Source organism: Gymnoscopelus microlampas (assembly GCF_963454915.1).
Source record: "Gymnoscopelus microlampas genome assembly, chromosome: 9".
Classification (NCBI taxonomy): domain Eukaryota; kingdom Metazoa; phylum Chordata; class Actinopteri; order Myctophiformes; family Myctophidae; genus Gymnoscopelus; species Gymnoscopelus microlampas.
In genome coordinates, this window is record NC_139946.1 from 24,115,126 (window position 1) to 24,129,962 (window position 14,837).

At 43.7% G+C, this 14,837-nt stretch overlaps 1 protein-coding gene across 2 annotated transcripts in view; it reads left to right on the plus strand.

Annotated features, from left to right (window-relative positions):
* rxrgb (retinoid X receptor, gamma b) overlaps positions 1–14,837 on the plus strand; it is a 49,781-nt gene that overhangs the window by 22,424 nt on the left and 12,520 nt on the right. For both annotated transcript variants that reach the window (XM_084067055.1, XM_084067054.1), the window contains exons 2-4: positions 7,895–8,127; positions 14,083–14,227; positions 14,585–14,764. In XM_084067055.1, the coding sequence (XP_083923181.1) occupies positions 7,895–8,127; positions 14,083–14,227; positions 14,585–14,764 (558 nt within the window). The remainder of the gene's footprint in view (positions 1–7,894; positions 8,128–14,082; positions 14,228–14,584; positions 14,765–14,837) is intronic.

Genomic DNA, 14,837 nt, shown 5'->3' on the forward strand with positions numbered 1-14,837 from the left:
AATCAAATCATCCCGCCCCTCCTAGAGAATAGCCTACTTTATCGTCAATTTTATAATAAATAGGACCATAATTTAGCAAAACGCATATCCTGATGATTGAAAGGAGACTTTAAACTAGTGACTGGAAGCATATAGAATTTATGACAATTTTTATTACAGTAAGAAAATCTAGTCCAAAGTTTGTCAAAAAACCCATTCACTTGCGCTAAAATAAATTCTTTCTGACACCGCAGGTCGGCGCAGGGTAAAACAGCGCCACTCTGGCCATTTTGTCGGCCTCATCGTAAATATCTCAGACTTGCCCCTTGGCCCACACCTGGAAGAAAGTTCATGGCTTGACCAAATTACCCATTAGTCATGGATGCAGATCATGATGTTGGAGAATTAACAATTCAGACATTCAGCAGATGCTGGTATTCATAGCGACTTACGTGTGAGATTGGAATAAGCAGAGTAAGCATGAACTCTAGTCAATAAACAAGGTAAATAATCACTTAAATAGAGTACAGAGAGGACATTGTAGTGCCTCAAAGAAGCTAGGAAACCAGGTAAACAATGAACCTAGCTGTCTTAGCAACGTAGACACATAAAGGACACTAATACGCTTGCTCTATGGGTCCATACCTAGAAGAAAAAGGCCAGGATTAATGCACAGGTTCACAGAGCTGCAGCCTGGGGCACGAGGCTCCGGGGGTCACACACACACCCTCCCAGCAGTATCAATCAACTATGCTCTTTCCCCCCCCCATTACAATTACAATAATACTACAATGCTACTATGCAAGTGACTTGTTAGTTTTGTACAAAGCTGTGCAATCACGCATACTACGTGAATTAAACCTGCTCGCAGAATGTGTCCATGCGCTGCCCATACATTACATATAGTTGGAGTGAATACTGTTAACTGGTGCCTGGAGGTCAAAGAGTTTGTTTTTTTTTTGCTTTCAGTCCTTTATATTGTGGTGGCAGATAGCCTACTGACAAAGCATTTTAAGGTAGCTCCCCACTGCACCGACGTCGGTGGCGGTAAGTGTTGAAAACCATCTGTTGCCGAAAATCTCCAGTTGAATGGGCTGTGGGTACACTGTCGCCGCGTCGGGTCGCAAATTGTTGGGAAGAGTCGAAAGCTGAGCGAGCCACAGGCGTTTTTTAGCACCATAGTAGCCGTCTATCGGTTTCGGCTCTCTGGTGCATTCAGCAACTTTATTTCACACCTTCCAACCGACTGACCTCCCGACTTCATTCGACTGCCAGTCTGTAGTAATCTGTAGTAGTCTGTTTGGTTGAGAGCTATACCTTTAAACCTAATGAAAGTAATTGTATAGACACTCCAGTCTAGTGGTATGCTCATGCATCACTAGCCTCATCAGTATGCATTAATCACAAAAACATAATCTAGTTACTCCATGGCATAAGTGAGGAGGATAGGATACCCAAAACCTGTCAACGTGAACTAGACGTCAGCGCTCTGACACAATGAAGCTGTCGGAGACTGTGGTCTTCTTATGCACATTTTGGACGTGAACCTGGTCAGAGCCCTGGGCTCTACAAAGTCATCTGCTCTGGGAAAAAAAGGTCTACTTCCAGGCTGCTGTTTGAGCAAGTTTCATTGATGTAAGTGGGTGGGGATTTTCTATGCCTCCTCAAGTTCTTATATAGTGCTATGGTTACTGTATACTTCTGTGATGTTGGGTGCACATGCAGATAAAAGAAAAGCATTGCTTTGTTGTGAGTGTGACCTGATTTATTAGGCCTACTAACACTTCACTCTGTTCCCAAGGGTTGGATTTAATCAATCTGCGATACAGAAGTGTGGTGTCTCAGATTATATGATCGCCGTATGCTTTTGCGATCGTCATTCTCTCTGAAATATAGCGCTCCTCCACTCCGATGCTCAACAGATGTGTGGAGGATCGCTATAATACAGGATGTTGGATCTTCAGGTGGCTTAATTAAGTCAAGTCTGGTTTTAAAATATTATGTCTGCTCCCTCCTCGCTGAAGCTAAACAGTCAATGCAAATGTGTTGTCACTTACAGGGAATTTGAAATAATCCCACATGGCAGACAGTGCCTGTGTAGGATGGTTAATGCTGCAATGCATAACATTTTAGTGAATAAAGCATTTTTGACCAATCTGTATGGGAGCGAATGTTAACCAACACAACTGTTACTGCTTGACAAGAGGTATTGCATCAAAGTCCCAATGCAATTTAGCAATTTATCAGATGGGCGCAACATTAGAAATTGTGGCGCTTTTTCAGGGACGGGACCCAGTTTCGGATCCCGGGTAGGATATGATTTGCAGCTTTAACCTAAAGCCTGATTTTCACTTGGTTGCACATCGTGTCTCGCACCGAAAATAGCTGATCTGCTATTCTGTGCAACACACCGGCGCGCAACAAAGTATAAATCATGCTTAAGCTGTTTTTCCATCAACGCATCCACTTGGTTGGCACATAACGAATGTGTCATCATATTGGCGCAACGCATCGGGAAAAATGTGGATATATGTCCGATCCTGATTTTTAAGTAATTCTTTGCTGACCAATATGTCGCACAACATCCCTGGTTCATTCATGGGAATCCCTTTATCACTGACCATAAGCCATGTAAACATGAACAAAATAAATGGCTTGTACTGTGTGTGGCTGTAGTACAGCTCTCCTATGCAGACAGTTGTGTAGCAGAGAGAGGGGAGGGGAGGGGCGGGAGGCCCCGGTACATATTTGTCTTCCAGGCACTGGGAAGGCTGCAGAAAGACACTGAGTGAGAAAGGGGGTGGGGGCTGCAGTCTTCATGCTAAACAGGAAGTTGCACAACATCTGTTCTCTGGCATACAGAGTGGGAGTGAATGGCCAGCTGTGTGTGTGTGTGTGTGTGTGTGTGTGTGTGTGTGTGTGTGTGTGTGTGTGTGTGTGTGTGTGTGTGTGTGTGTGTGTGTGTGTGTGTGTGTGTGTGTGTGTGCGTGCGTGCGTGCGTGCGTGCGTGCGTGCGCGCGCGCGCGCGCGCTGCGTGCGTGCGTGCGTGCGTGCGTGCGTGCGTGCGTGCGTGCGTGCGTGCGTGCGTGCGTGCGTGCGCGCGCGCGCGCGCGCGTGTGTGTGTGCGTGTGTGTGCGTGCGTGCGCGTGTGCGTGCGTGCACGTGTGTGCGTGGACATTTCTGTAGAAACCACGATGTCCAGGCAAGCCATGGGACATTCCTCTCTCTTTCCCAATTCCTCAAAGCATAAAAGGGCAATATTTTTGTGTGAGTGCTTTAATACAGTCTTAAAATATTTTCCAACTTCGTTCTGATCCATTTTTTTACCCTGCTCAGATCTACTGGATGAGAAACAACTAGGACTCGTAATCACCACCAAAGGTTATGGATCATAGCCACATGTCCAAACTATTTTTGAAGTTGTTTATAAAACTCAAGCACTTCTGTTGAGCTGATTGAAGTCATATCGGACATGAAAAGCAATGAAAGAATTTAAATAATGCATTATATTTCCCAGGATAGTCCACTCCACTCAATACGAATCATATTTTCCCAGAGCTTAGCTTTTTAACTGCCAGAGTTAAAACATCGTCTATAGCTGCCCTTGCCAGTGATTTCGAACGTATTTACTAACCTTTGAAAAATGATAGAATATTCTTTTTCTCAGCGATCCGCCTCAAAAGACGTAGGGGGGTCTCGGGGGAAATGGAGAAAACAAAAGCGTGCCACCGCGATAATCCGTTCCATAGTTATGGGCAATTGAATGTGGCTTGTTTTCGCCAAAAAGCAACAGAAAGCAGACAAAATAGATTTTTATAAATCCTGTAATACTAAACGAAACCAGCTTCATTTTGTTGTGATCACGTGATTTCTGGTTGTACTCTTCATCATCATCATCATAATCATTCACATGCTGCGGAAGAGCGACCTCTATCGTAAACCACTGAAAACACCACACCACATGACGAGAATCTCGTCATTGGCGGTCTGAGCCTTGGAGCGAAATGACGAGAAATCTCGTCATTGGCAGTCAATGAGTTAAAAGTCTGCTTGTTTGAACTTTTCATGGAAATGATCTAAGACTGACTGAGTTGTCTTACCGAAGAATAATTAATTATAATAATTTGATATCCTGATAATCCTCGTATTCACCCTCGGAAGATAATTTAGTAATTCAGAGAGAAAGACACATTTCACTCAGTAATTTACTGTCCCTGGACAGTAAAATCAGTATACAAATGGAACCAAATGCACTCATAAGGTTCCATTAAATTAAAGCTGAGGATTTTGGCAATATGTGGAGTGTCTGTTCCACAAGAGCAGTTAAGATTTGTTTTTGTCTGACTCAAAAAAACACACTCAGAAAATGATACGGAGGGTGTCTGGCCTTGAGTGTCTGCCCGGAGACCTGGAGGTCGGGGTTCATTCCCTGGCCGAGTCGTCACACCACAGAGACTATAAGAATGGTATCCAATGCCTCCCTGCCACATACTCAGCATCAAGTGTTGGATTGAGAGGTTATGTCCCTGTGAAATACTAGGGTCATGTCTAAGGGCTGTACTTGTACGTCAAGCTGCCTCACGCTATGAAACAGGATCTAGGCTCCTGACCTATGGGCCACATCGTTGGTTCCCAAAGCTACTGACTCACTGGTGGCTCAGCCAGCCAGTACCCAGATCATTATGTCCCTTATGAGCGTGAGGAGGACCTGGGTTCAAATCTGACCCCTGTCTTGTAACATATGTGACTCTCTGCCTTGTTTTTTGTTTTTGTCTAAAAAAATAAAGCATGGAAATACCCCAAAAATGTAACTGTAATATTTAGTCTCAAAACCCCGGGCTCTCCATGAAAACCTAGAAGTGAAAGATGGGCAGGGGTGCGCGCATGTTGCCTTTGTGTGTGTGTGTGTGTGTGTGTGGGGGGGGGGGGGGCATTGTGTGTACTTCTCTTGGCATGTCAGTGTACAGTGGTGGTTCTTCTGCAGGTGCTCAACCCCCTACCCTGAAACGCTGGGATTTGACATTTAACCACTGTAGGGCCAATGGCACTGAGCCCAGTATCCCTGTGTGTGTGTGTGTGTGTGTGTGTGTGTGTGTGTGTGTGTGTGTGTGTGTGTGTGTGTGTGTGTGTGTGTGTGTGTGTGTGTGTGTGTGTGTGTGTGTGTGTGTGTGTGTGTGTGTGTGTGTGTGTGTGGTGTGTTATATTTCTCCGTATAGGGCATTTTCCACAGAATAAGATGTCTAATGTGTCAGCCTGTGGGTTGTACATGTGTTGTGTAACGTGTGTGTGCATGTAGCCATGTACATGGTTAGTTTTTCTATTTTTGTCTAAATGTGTGTGTGTGCGCATGCACTGTGTGTGTGTGTGTTCTGTAATTTGCGGTGGTGATTAATGTCCCCTCAGCTAAATGCATTAGGTGACGCACCATGGCCCTCGTAGCCTGGTGACTGACAGTTTGCCTTAATAGGTCATCTATGTAAATGCCATCATGTCACTTTGTATCGATGGATGCAACGCTGAATGAACACACTGGGACTAAAACCACAATATGAGCTGCATCCACTGCAAGACTGCACAGAAAAATATCACCGTTTTTTAAAGGCGTAGTTCACCCCAAAAAGGACTATTATCAATTACACACCCCATGAAGCCTTGGAGATTTTTAGTTTGTGTCGCATTCCTAAGCTTATAATTTGATGACCGAGTCTCCTACAGAATCTCCTATTGACCGATGACCCGGTCATCAAATTATTGACTCAGGAATGCAACAAAAACTAAAAATCTCCATGAATTCAAGGCTTCATGGGGTGTGTAATTAACCTTTTAATGGTATTTGTCCAAAACAAAGAATCACCAATTCGCTCCCTGCAGGGCTACCCTAGCACAATTTCAATGCACCATGAAAAGTGCCCTTTTCAGGTCTGATTATGCACCTGGCCAGACGGATACGCTATTTATTATCTTATTAACGGTATTGGTTCATTTGGCCCAAATCTCCAACTTGCTTGACCCCTTCCAAATGTTAACTTTGTGCCTGAAAGATATAGGCTATGGCACTAGGAGACGTGTTGATGTGTGACGCTATAGGCTTAGAGTAATTGAGGTTAGATGTGGTGATTCTCCTTTGTGATGAGCCTCTCTTTGCTAGACTGGAATCAACTCCTTTTGCAGTTCTCTGATCCGGTCTAGAGAGAATCAGTGGATACGGATAATGGTCTCTGCTCCATATTTTATCCAAACCCGTAGGGACTGGTAAGACTAGGCTACTTGATTCAACATTTATGTGGGGAACAATAATCAGAACAATTAAAATATGATATAAGAAACATATTGGTAATTTAAAGTCAATGAAACAAGAACTATCAAGGCGACAAGTAAAACGGATGTCAATCAAATAAATCATATGAAGCTCAACACAGTATCAAATTATACAGCACAACTCTGCATTGTTGATGATTGCTGATTTAAGCCACACCTGGCCTGAGTCAAACTAATTAGACTCTGAGCTAGGCGTGTGACTACACACCTGTTGTGTGCATCAGATTAATCTGCCATCCCCCCACACTGTACAATCAGAGGGAGCCACAGTGTCTGTAACAGTGTGTTCTTGTGTACCGGTATAGTTTCTACTTCAGCAATTAACACCACAGCATGGCAAGCAGCGATGTATGATTCTGTATTGAACTGGACAATAAAGACCTTTAGACCTTCTGTCATCATCTGTCCACCACCATTGAGCCTGTCACAAACCCATTATACTTAGTTAATATGATCCATCTTGTTTTCTGTGCTGTAACTATGAATCGCTCAAAGCTAAATGGCACTTATTTTTTACTTGTTTAGATATGTCCATTGATCGGTGACTTTTGGTCATCCGTTCAAATGGAAATGGAGAAACATGGGATCGTCAAATTACTTAAAAGACCCGCTAAAATGTGTAATTGGTGTGGCCTCTATGATTGGAGTTAATGGTAAATGACCTTGGATCATGTGGTATGCCACACACCTCTCAATCTTTTGAACCTGACTAGATGAACGTCCACCAACAACATGAATATGATGTGATGAATTAATGTCCATGCATCATTTTGAAACAGCAGATGAGTTTGTATTAGAGTGCAAGATTTATTGGTCGATAAAAGTGTATGTTTCGTTATCGGAATTTTTTATACCCTAATATAGGTATCGTCATCAGCTCCATAAATCCAGTATCAGTGGGGCTTCCCAGCTTGCATTTACATAGGTTGTGAATGGTGGCCAATGGCCAGCAATTATAAGTATTGGAATAGACTAAATTCTGTGCTTGTGGATTGTTAAAGGACCATTTCATCTTCATATAATTGGCTCTCACTAATGCTCATTATAATATACCATTTTGTCTGCTTGGTCTGTGTCTCAGAGGAGGGCTGTGGACAGTTCAGAAACCCACCTACCAGTCAGCGGTAGGCAGGTTTGGACATTTCAAACAAGATTTCAAACTTTATTCCTTTATTTTCTTCTATTAATGCAAGAATAATGGCTTCCATTTCAGCATACTAACTTTCCATGAAGAGAAAGGCTGTACTTTCTATTAGCTTGGAATCCCCATCGATGACATGGTAGACAGGTCCACAGCCCACCAATGAGACGCAGAGTTGAGTAGACAGAAATTGTTTTAGAATGAGCATTAGTGAGGACCAAGTATATGAAGATACGGTCTAAAATGGGTGACGTGCTTCTTTAACTCTTGTGTTGTTTTGTTCTGTTCTGTTTTGTCATTTTGTTTGTGTACCTGCAAATTGTTGTATTCATTTCAGTTTGTATATTGAATTGTAACCCCCTTATTAATGTCATTATCTGACCATGGAAAATGAAATTGAAACCTGACTTGTATTGCAGAATGTTAATGATCCTTTCCCTGTGTTCTCTTCCACAGACTCCTCAGGGCCAATGAGCCATTCCCACCACCACCCTGCAATGGGCGGCATGGTGGGCCATCCCTCGGTCATCAGCACCTCCAGGCCCCTACCGTCCCCCATGTCCACCCTGGGCTCTCCCATGAATGGGTTGGCCTCACCCTACTCTGTCATCACCACCTCTCTGGGCTCTCCCTCCATATCTCTGCCCTCCACGCCCGGCATGCACTTTGGAACGCTCAACAGTCCACCGGTGAGGGGAGAGTGTTTTGTGTTTGTGTGTGTGTGTGTGTGTGTGTGTGTGTTTTGTGTGTGTGTGTGTGGGTGTGCACGACACGTGCTGCTGGGATGGTCTCTAGAGAGCTACAGTATGTGCTGAAAAATCTGCTTTGTCCGAGGTGTTTGCCAATGTCTGCTCTGCTGGGTCATACAAACCCTTCTTTATAATTGTACGGTATATTTAAATTCCCACCGTTACAGTGCAGATACATGAATCGCCTTCGATGCCAACTGCTTGCCGCTGGTATCACTCCAACCCTCAGCGTAGGAGTGGGAGAGTGCAGTGGAGTTCTTGTCTGGAACCGCTTTCTATTTCACTATTTTCAGTTCAACAAAAACAGTTTCTGCTAAACATTTTAGGTGCGAAATAGGACGTGCAGGTGCTCAATCTTGATTCCTTTCACATCAACTACTAGTTTAGAAGTTTGTTATGAATGTTTGGTTTCAATAGAGTTATATTGTAGTCCATTTATGTCAATCTCAAGTGGTGTTGTGGGTCACTCATTGATGATCGGTCGTTGTCCAGTGACATTTGCTTCTCATTTGCACAAGTTTGAGACGAAAAGGCAACTTTTTGAGGCTCTCCTCGCTCCGCCACCAAAACCGCAATCCTTTGTGTGGGAATGCCGTCTTCCTTCATAGGAAATGAAAGAGGAGCACGAGCACCTGATGTAGTTGAAAACACCTGCTGCGATGTTACTGTTGGATGCAAAACGTGCAGTAGAATAACTAACTGTGTTACCCAAATCACAAGACAAATAACTAAGACTTAAGTTGTAGTAAATATTCATGATCACAGCATCCAGCAATCTAACTGAGATGCAAATTTCGCCTCTTGCAGTAGCCATGGAGGCTGGGGCAGATAGAAAGTGCTTCAGAGAATAGAAAAACGACAGTATAAATGGCAGTTTCACATCCTGTGTTTCAGTCAGAGACTCTCGTCAGGATAAAAAAAATCTAAAACACATACAGTATAGCAATGATACTGCATTTTATTAGGTAGTGGCTGCGCTAGCATGAGATCACACCGCCCCCCCCCCCCCAAGCAGCAAGAATAAATAAAGAGTTATTACATGAACAATACAACAAACATTTGAACCCCTCATGGGGCAGAAGTTAAAGATCCACATATATTAAAACGTGATACAATCCACACAATTAACATACTGACTCAGTGAAGACCTAGATGCTGCTACGGGAGGAGGCTGGGGAGGTGGAGGGAGGTTGATCACTGAAATGCTGTTAATGCGAGATGTTGAGCATGTAATAGTGAATGTCGGTCTGCTTAAATAGACCGCATTGATTGAACAATTAGAATCGTGGCTTTATGTGATTGGAGGGTGTATGTGTATGAACTGTAAGTGTTGGACCGGCTTGACTTTCATGCCTGCCTGAACTACCGCCATGCTCCATTTGTGTCTGCTTTCTATCAGTACACGTGATAAACGTAGTTTATTATGTGATATTTATTAGAATTACACCACTCGACACCAGTCGTCATCTTTCATTGATGGTCCATCGTCACTGTGGCTGTCACGTAGGCCTGTCACAATTATTACATAATCGTCTAATCGCAATTATTTGAGATAATTGCAATTATTTTTGCATAATCATAATTGTTTCCATGTTGAAAAATGTTCTGCTATTTTTGTATGTATAAAATGATTAAATATGTCAATAATATCTTTGTATAATTGTCTTATCTGCCCTGAGCAATTTTTGATTACGAAGCCTAAAACGTTCAATGCCAAAAACACAATTGAATTGTTAATCGCAGTTATTTGAGTGACAATTAATCGGCAACTTAAATTTGTAATCGTGACAGCTCTACTGTCGCGTCGACATTTTTGTGGAGTGGCGCAGCCGTGCATCGACATATAATTTAAGCCGTAAGCTCCTGGGTTAGGGTTAGGGCTCTCTCAGGGAGAGAAGCTTGTATTCTTTTTAATATGTCTACTTTTGGCCCGTTGGTGGCTTGTTAAGCTCCCAGCATGTGTGTGTGTGTGTGTGTGTGTGTGTGTGTGTGTGTGTGTGCAGGCTGATCGTATGCGTTTCACTGGTTGGAACCTTCCAGACAGCAGACGGGTGGCTTGAAGCCTGGCCATATCCAATTGCTTGTTTAGCTCGCCTACATACCCCCAGCTTTCCCTCTCCTGCCCTACCCTCTCTGTGACCTTTAAACTTCTCGCCCTAAAGGTCAGCCCCGTGTGGTATGTTACTGCTCTGTCATGCAAGCGGACTTAAGACGCTGTCCAACTAGTCCTTTAATGCAGAGTTTCCCAAACACTGGGTCGGGTCCCATTTTTGGGTTGTGAGTAAATAGCCCATTTTTTTTGCTTAAGTTTCCAACAAAAAAATAATAATATATATATATATATCATTTTAAAGATGTTCACAAGAAGTAGATTCAATATTAAATAGGGCACAAGTGGTTAATTCATAATGTAATTTGTTAGTCTGGGATACACCAAATTTAGCTTTTGGGTCTTGAGCTGAAAAGAACTACTGTATATGACTTAATGGTTTACTGGGGTGCCCAAGAAAGCGAGAGAGAGACCAGCCCCCATTTACTTGCCTCCCTCTCCTCCTCCTCTGCCTTCTTTTCATCACCATCATCTGTCTCTTTCTCCCTCACAGTTTCTCTTCTCTCCTTTTTTCTCCCTGTTCTTCCCTCACTTTCTTTCCTTCTCATTATCTCTCCTGCTCTCCTCTCTCTCCTTAACACCTTCTCGCTTTTTCTGTCCTTCCCTCTCCTTCTGGTTCTCCATGTAGTGTTTTGTTGAGGATATAATAACGGGGTCTTTGGCTATAATAATCCAGCTCCATCATCTGTGAGACCCCAGAGGGAGGGGGGGGGGGTATTCTTTCAGCTGGCCTTACCACTGTCAACCTGGCATCCATAGGATGAATAGCATGATAAAAATAATTATACATAAAAAAAGAAAAGTGTTAAAGGAAAAAAAAAGAGAAGCAGATCAACCATCTTGCAACACATCACATTGACGTGTGAGCATTTATTTTAGCTACTTTTGTGATCTTTTTAGTGGAAAATGATATATATATATATATATATATATATATATATATATATATATGTGTGTGTGTGTGTGTGTGTGTGTGTGTGTGTGTGTGTGTGTGTGTGTATATATATATATATATATATATATATATATATATATATATATATATATATATATATAATGCTATGGACTACAAAAAAGAGAGAACCCAGGAAGCTGTTCACGTTGAACAGTCCTCACAGAATGAACTACAAAGCCCATAAGGCCCTCAGTGCTTTGACGCTCCACCTCACAGAAGCACAATGCTCTAGAGAGGCTGTAGGGTCATGACGGTTGCTGCAGGGCACAGCAGACAATGATATACATAGCTCCATTGATAGTATGGATCTGCGCCTCGAGGGACAACTCTGGGTTAATACGAGTCCCGCGTTGATGGCTATAGCCACTGTTCTCTGGCTACAGCAGCACAGCCATGATGGAGTTACCTTCGGTTCAGTGTGTCCCACTGAACGCCTCATACAGTACCTTCTGTTTATGGGGGGACTGAAGTTTTAGTGGAAAAACAAGCAGCCCACACGGATTCCACCATGCATTTCTTACCCATTACATGCATGAACAACGCTTTCTTGAATGATACTATGTGTGGGTTTTTTTTTTTTTTTCATACCATGTGTTGGATAAAACATGTATGACGCATCAATAATGCATAATGCAATCCTTGTCTGCAACTGCTGCGTTATTTGGTATGACTGAATCAGCATGTAGGCCTATGTGGGAGTGACTGTGACACGTTTTAGAACAGTGTACAGTAGGTGCAAAGCATGTGTTTGGCATGTTGTTAATAGTATGTCGGGACTCGGGGACCATGTGCAAAAAGGAGAGTGGCCTCTCATCGCTGAATTGTTAGGCAGGAGGATGGATGTTAGGCATGCAACAGTTAATCGAACTAATTGATTTAATCTATTATTTAAAAAACTATAATAATCTATTCTTAATCGATCCCTTTTTTGGGCAAATCGTCATAGGTGATATACTGTATATGTTCAATTGTAAAAAAGAAAATACAAAAAATAGTGAAAATAGCCAATCTGCAAACTCACAACGCCTTGTATCGCATGAGCTTATAGATTCGTTATTTTCACATTAAGTACAAAGTAATGCTTCATGCCAGGGGCTTTCTATGGGGCGGCAGTGACTCAGGGGTAGAGTGGCCGGGTAGGGTGAACTGGAAACCGCAAGGTTCCCAGTTCGATCCTGGGGTGGGGGGCTCCCCCAGAGTTAGTGTCGAAGTGTCCTTGAGCAAGACGCTGAACCCCTAATTGCTCCTGATGAGCAGGTTGGTGCCTTGCATGGTTTCCTCCGCCATCGGTGTATGTATGTATGTGTGTGTGAATGGGTGAATGTAATGCACAATCTATGTAAAGCGCTTTGGATAAAAGTGCTAATATAAATCCAGCATTTTTAAGAATTCTGACAAATTCTCCAGTATGATCGATCCCCTGATGGTTGCTAATCACGGAGGAAATCACTGTGCTTCCGTGAAAAAAAAAATGTCATCGTGACCTCCCACCATTAATCCAAAAAGTGATAGATAGTATAATGGCTTAGAAGATAACGGTTGGTTAGTTGCAGCCCTAGTGGATGTTCATTTTAACTACAGAATGACTGTCTGCCTTTCTCCGATCACACTTCTCATCACACTGAGAGAGAGAAAGGGTGAGAGACAGACACACTATTTTAAAGTGAGAAAACAAACAAACACATACCGCTGACAGCAGAAAGAGAGTGAGAATCCGTTTATTGGTGAGAAGTACAGGGTGTTCTCATTGGAATAGGAATTCTAATGAGACCGCGAGAAAGAGGGAGAGAGGAGAGTGTTCCCTCTCCTCGTTCTCTATCTCTCCCCTGCTGTTAGGTCAAAGACACACAGAACTAAGTTCAGACAGCCATTAGGGGATAGACGGAGCAGAGAGTGTCATAAATAAACGATAGGATGAGCCTGAGGTGACTGTAGGAAGGATGTCCTGTATGCACCAATGCATCAAATATATAGGACACGTCGCCCATTATGTAGGTCAACATTGTTTGCCCCGAGTTGGAACAGAGACGTATGCACATAAACAAACAAATTAGCAAACGCAAACAAATAGAAGCACATGCGTAAGCACACGTCTGCGACCCAGGCCCGGTAGACCTGTGGTCGATGAGAGGGAGAGCCTGGGAGTTCAAAGTGTAGAAGGACGCGATAAGAGGTAGACCCATAAAACGATCAGTTTGAAAATGTTTGCTCAGGAATTGTTATCCGAGCTGATAGGTATTGAGCCGTTATTTCATAACCACTGCTCCTCAGACAGAATTTGGCAGTGGCAACAGACACAGATTTTCAGGCGATGATTATTTAACCCATTGCAAGCCTGTTAAACCTCAACAAAATCCACAAATCTCAGGAGTGCTTGGGGCGGCCGGGACGAGCACATGAGCACACTCTGCTGTCTGGGATGCGGAGCTGCGCCCTCCCCGTACATGTGACCGCTGCAAGCTTCCCTCCTACACCTCCTCCTGTCAACAAACATTAGAAACCTGCATGGCAAGCCTCTCGCAGAGAAAACACAGCCCCTCCCTTTGTGGCCCAAGCATGTGATCGCACCCTCAGACACTTTCACAACAAAAGTATGTGGGTGGGGAGAGAAGAGAGGGTGAGCGGAAAGCAAAGCGAGAAGACAGAGGAAGAGAGGCTGCAAGACGACTGACTCACGCTTCTTTTTTCACCCAAACCCCCCCCCCCCTCTTCCCCTTCCCCTTCCCCTCCCCCTCCTCTGCTCCTCCGCTCAACTCTTTCCGCATTGACTATCCTCTTTTCTTCTCTCTCCTCTGTCACTTTCCCCTCTCTCTCCCTCTGTCATCCTCAGATGAACTCGATGAACAGTGTTAGCAGCTCGGAGGACATCAAGCCTCCCCCAGGCCTGCAGAGCCTGGGAAACATCAACTACCAATGCACTAGCCCTGGAGGAATGTCCAAGCACATCTGCGCTATCTGCGGGGACCGTTCTTCAGGTAAGGAGGGGGGGGGGGGGGGGGGCAGGAGAGAGGGGGGGGGGGGGTATGTATTCTGGGGGTTAGAGGTCACTCTGTCCCAGATGGAGGCTGGCAACTCATTCAAACAGCAAAGAGAACACTCCTGGGTGGTTAGCAGATGCTACATCAAAACACAGCTTTATTTGACCTGTTGGTAAATTCGCAATTGTTTCACGAAATCACCTTATTTTTCACAGTTTTACACACTTTCTGTTTTTTTGAGTCCTCATTCCAAAAAAGGACAATTATTATGAATGCAGAAGGACGTATATTGCAGGCTAACGCAATCTGCTTCAAAGTGTTGTACTAACATTTGCGGTTCTGCTGTTTACACAGGAAAGCACTATGGCGTGTACAGCTGTGAGGGATGTAAAGGCTTCTTCAAGAGAACCATCCGCAAAGACCTCACCTACACGTGTCGAGACATGAAAGAGTGCCTGATTGACAAGCGCCAGCGCAACCGCTGTCAATACTGCCGCTACCAGAAGTGCCTGGCTATGGGTATGAAGCGGGAAGGTATGTGCAATGCCTTCACACTTAATGTACAGTATAGATGGTGTCCCACTATTATGTTCAGTGGATGTGTATG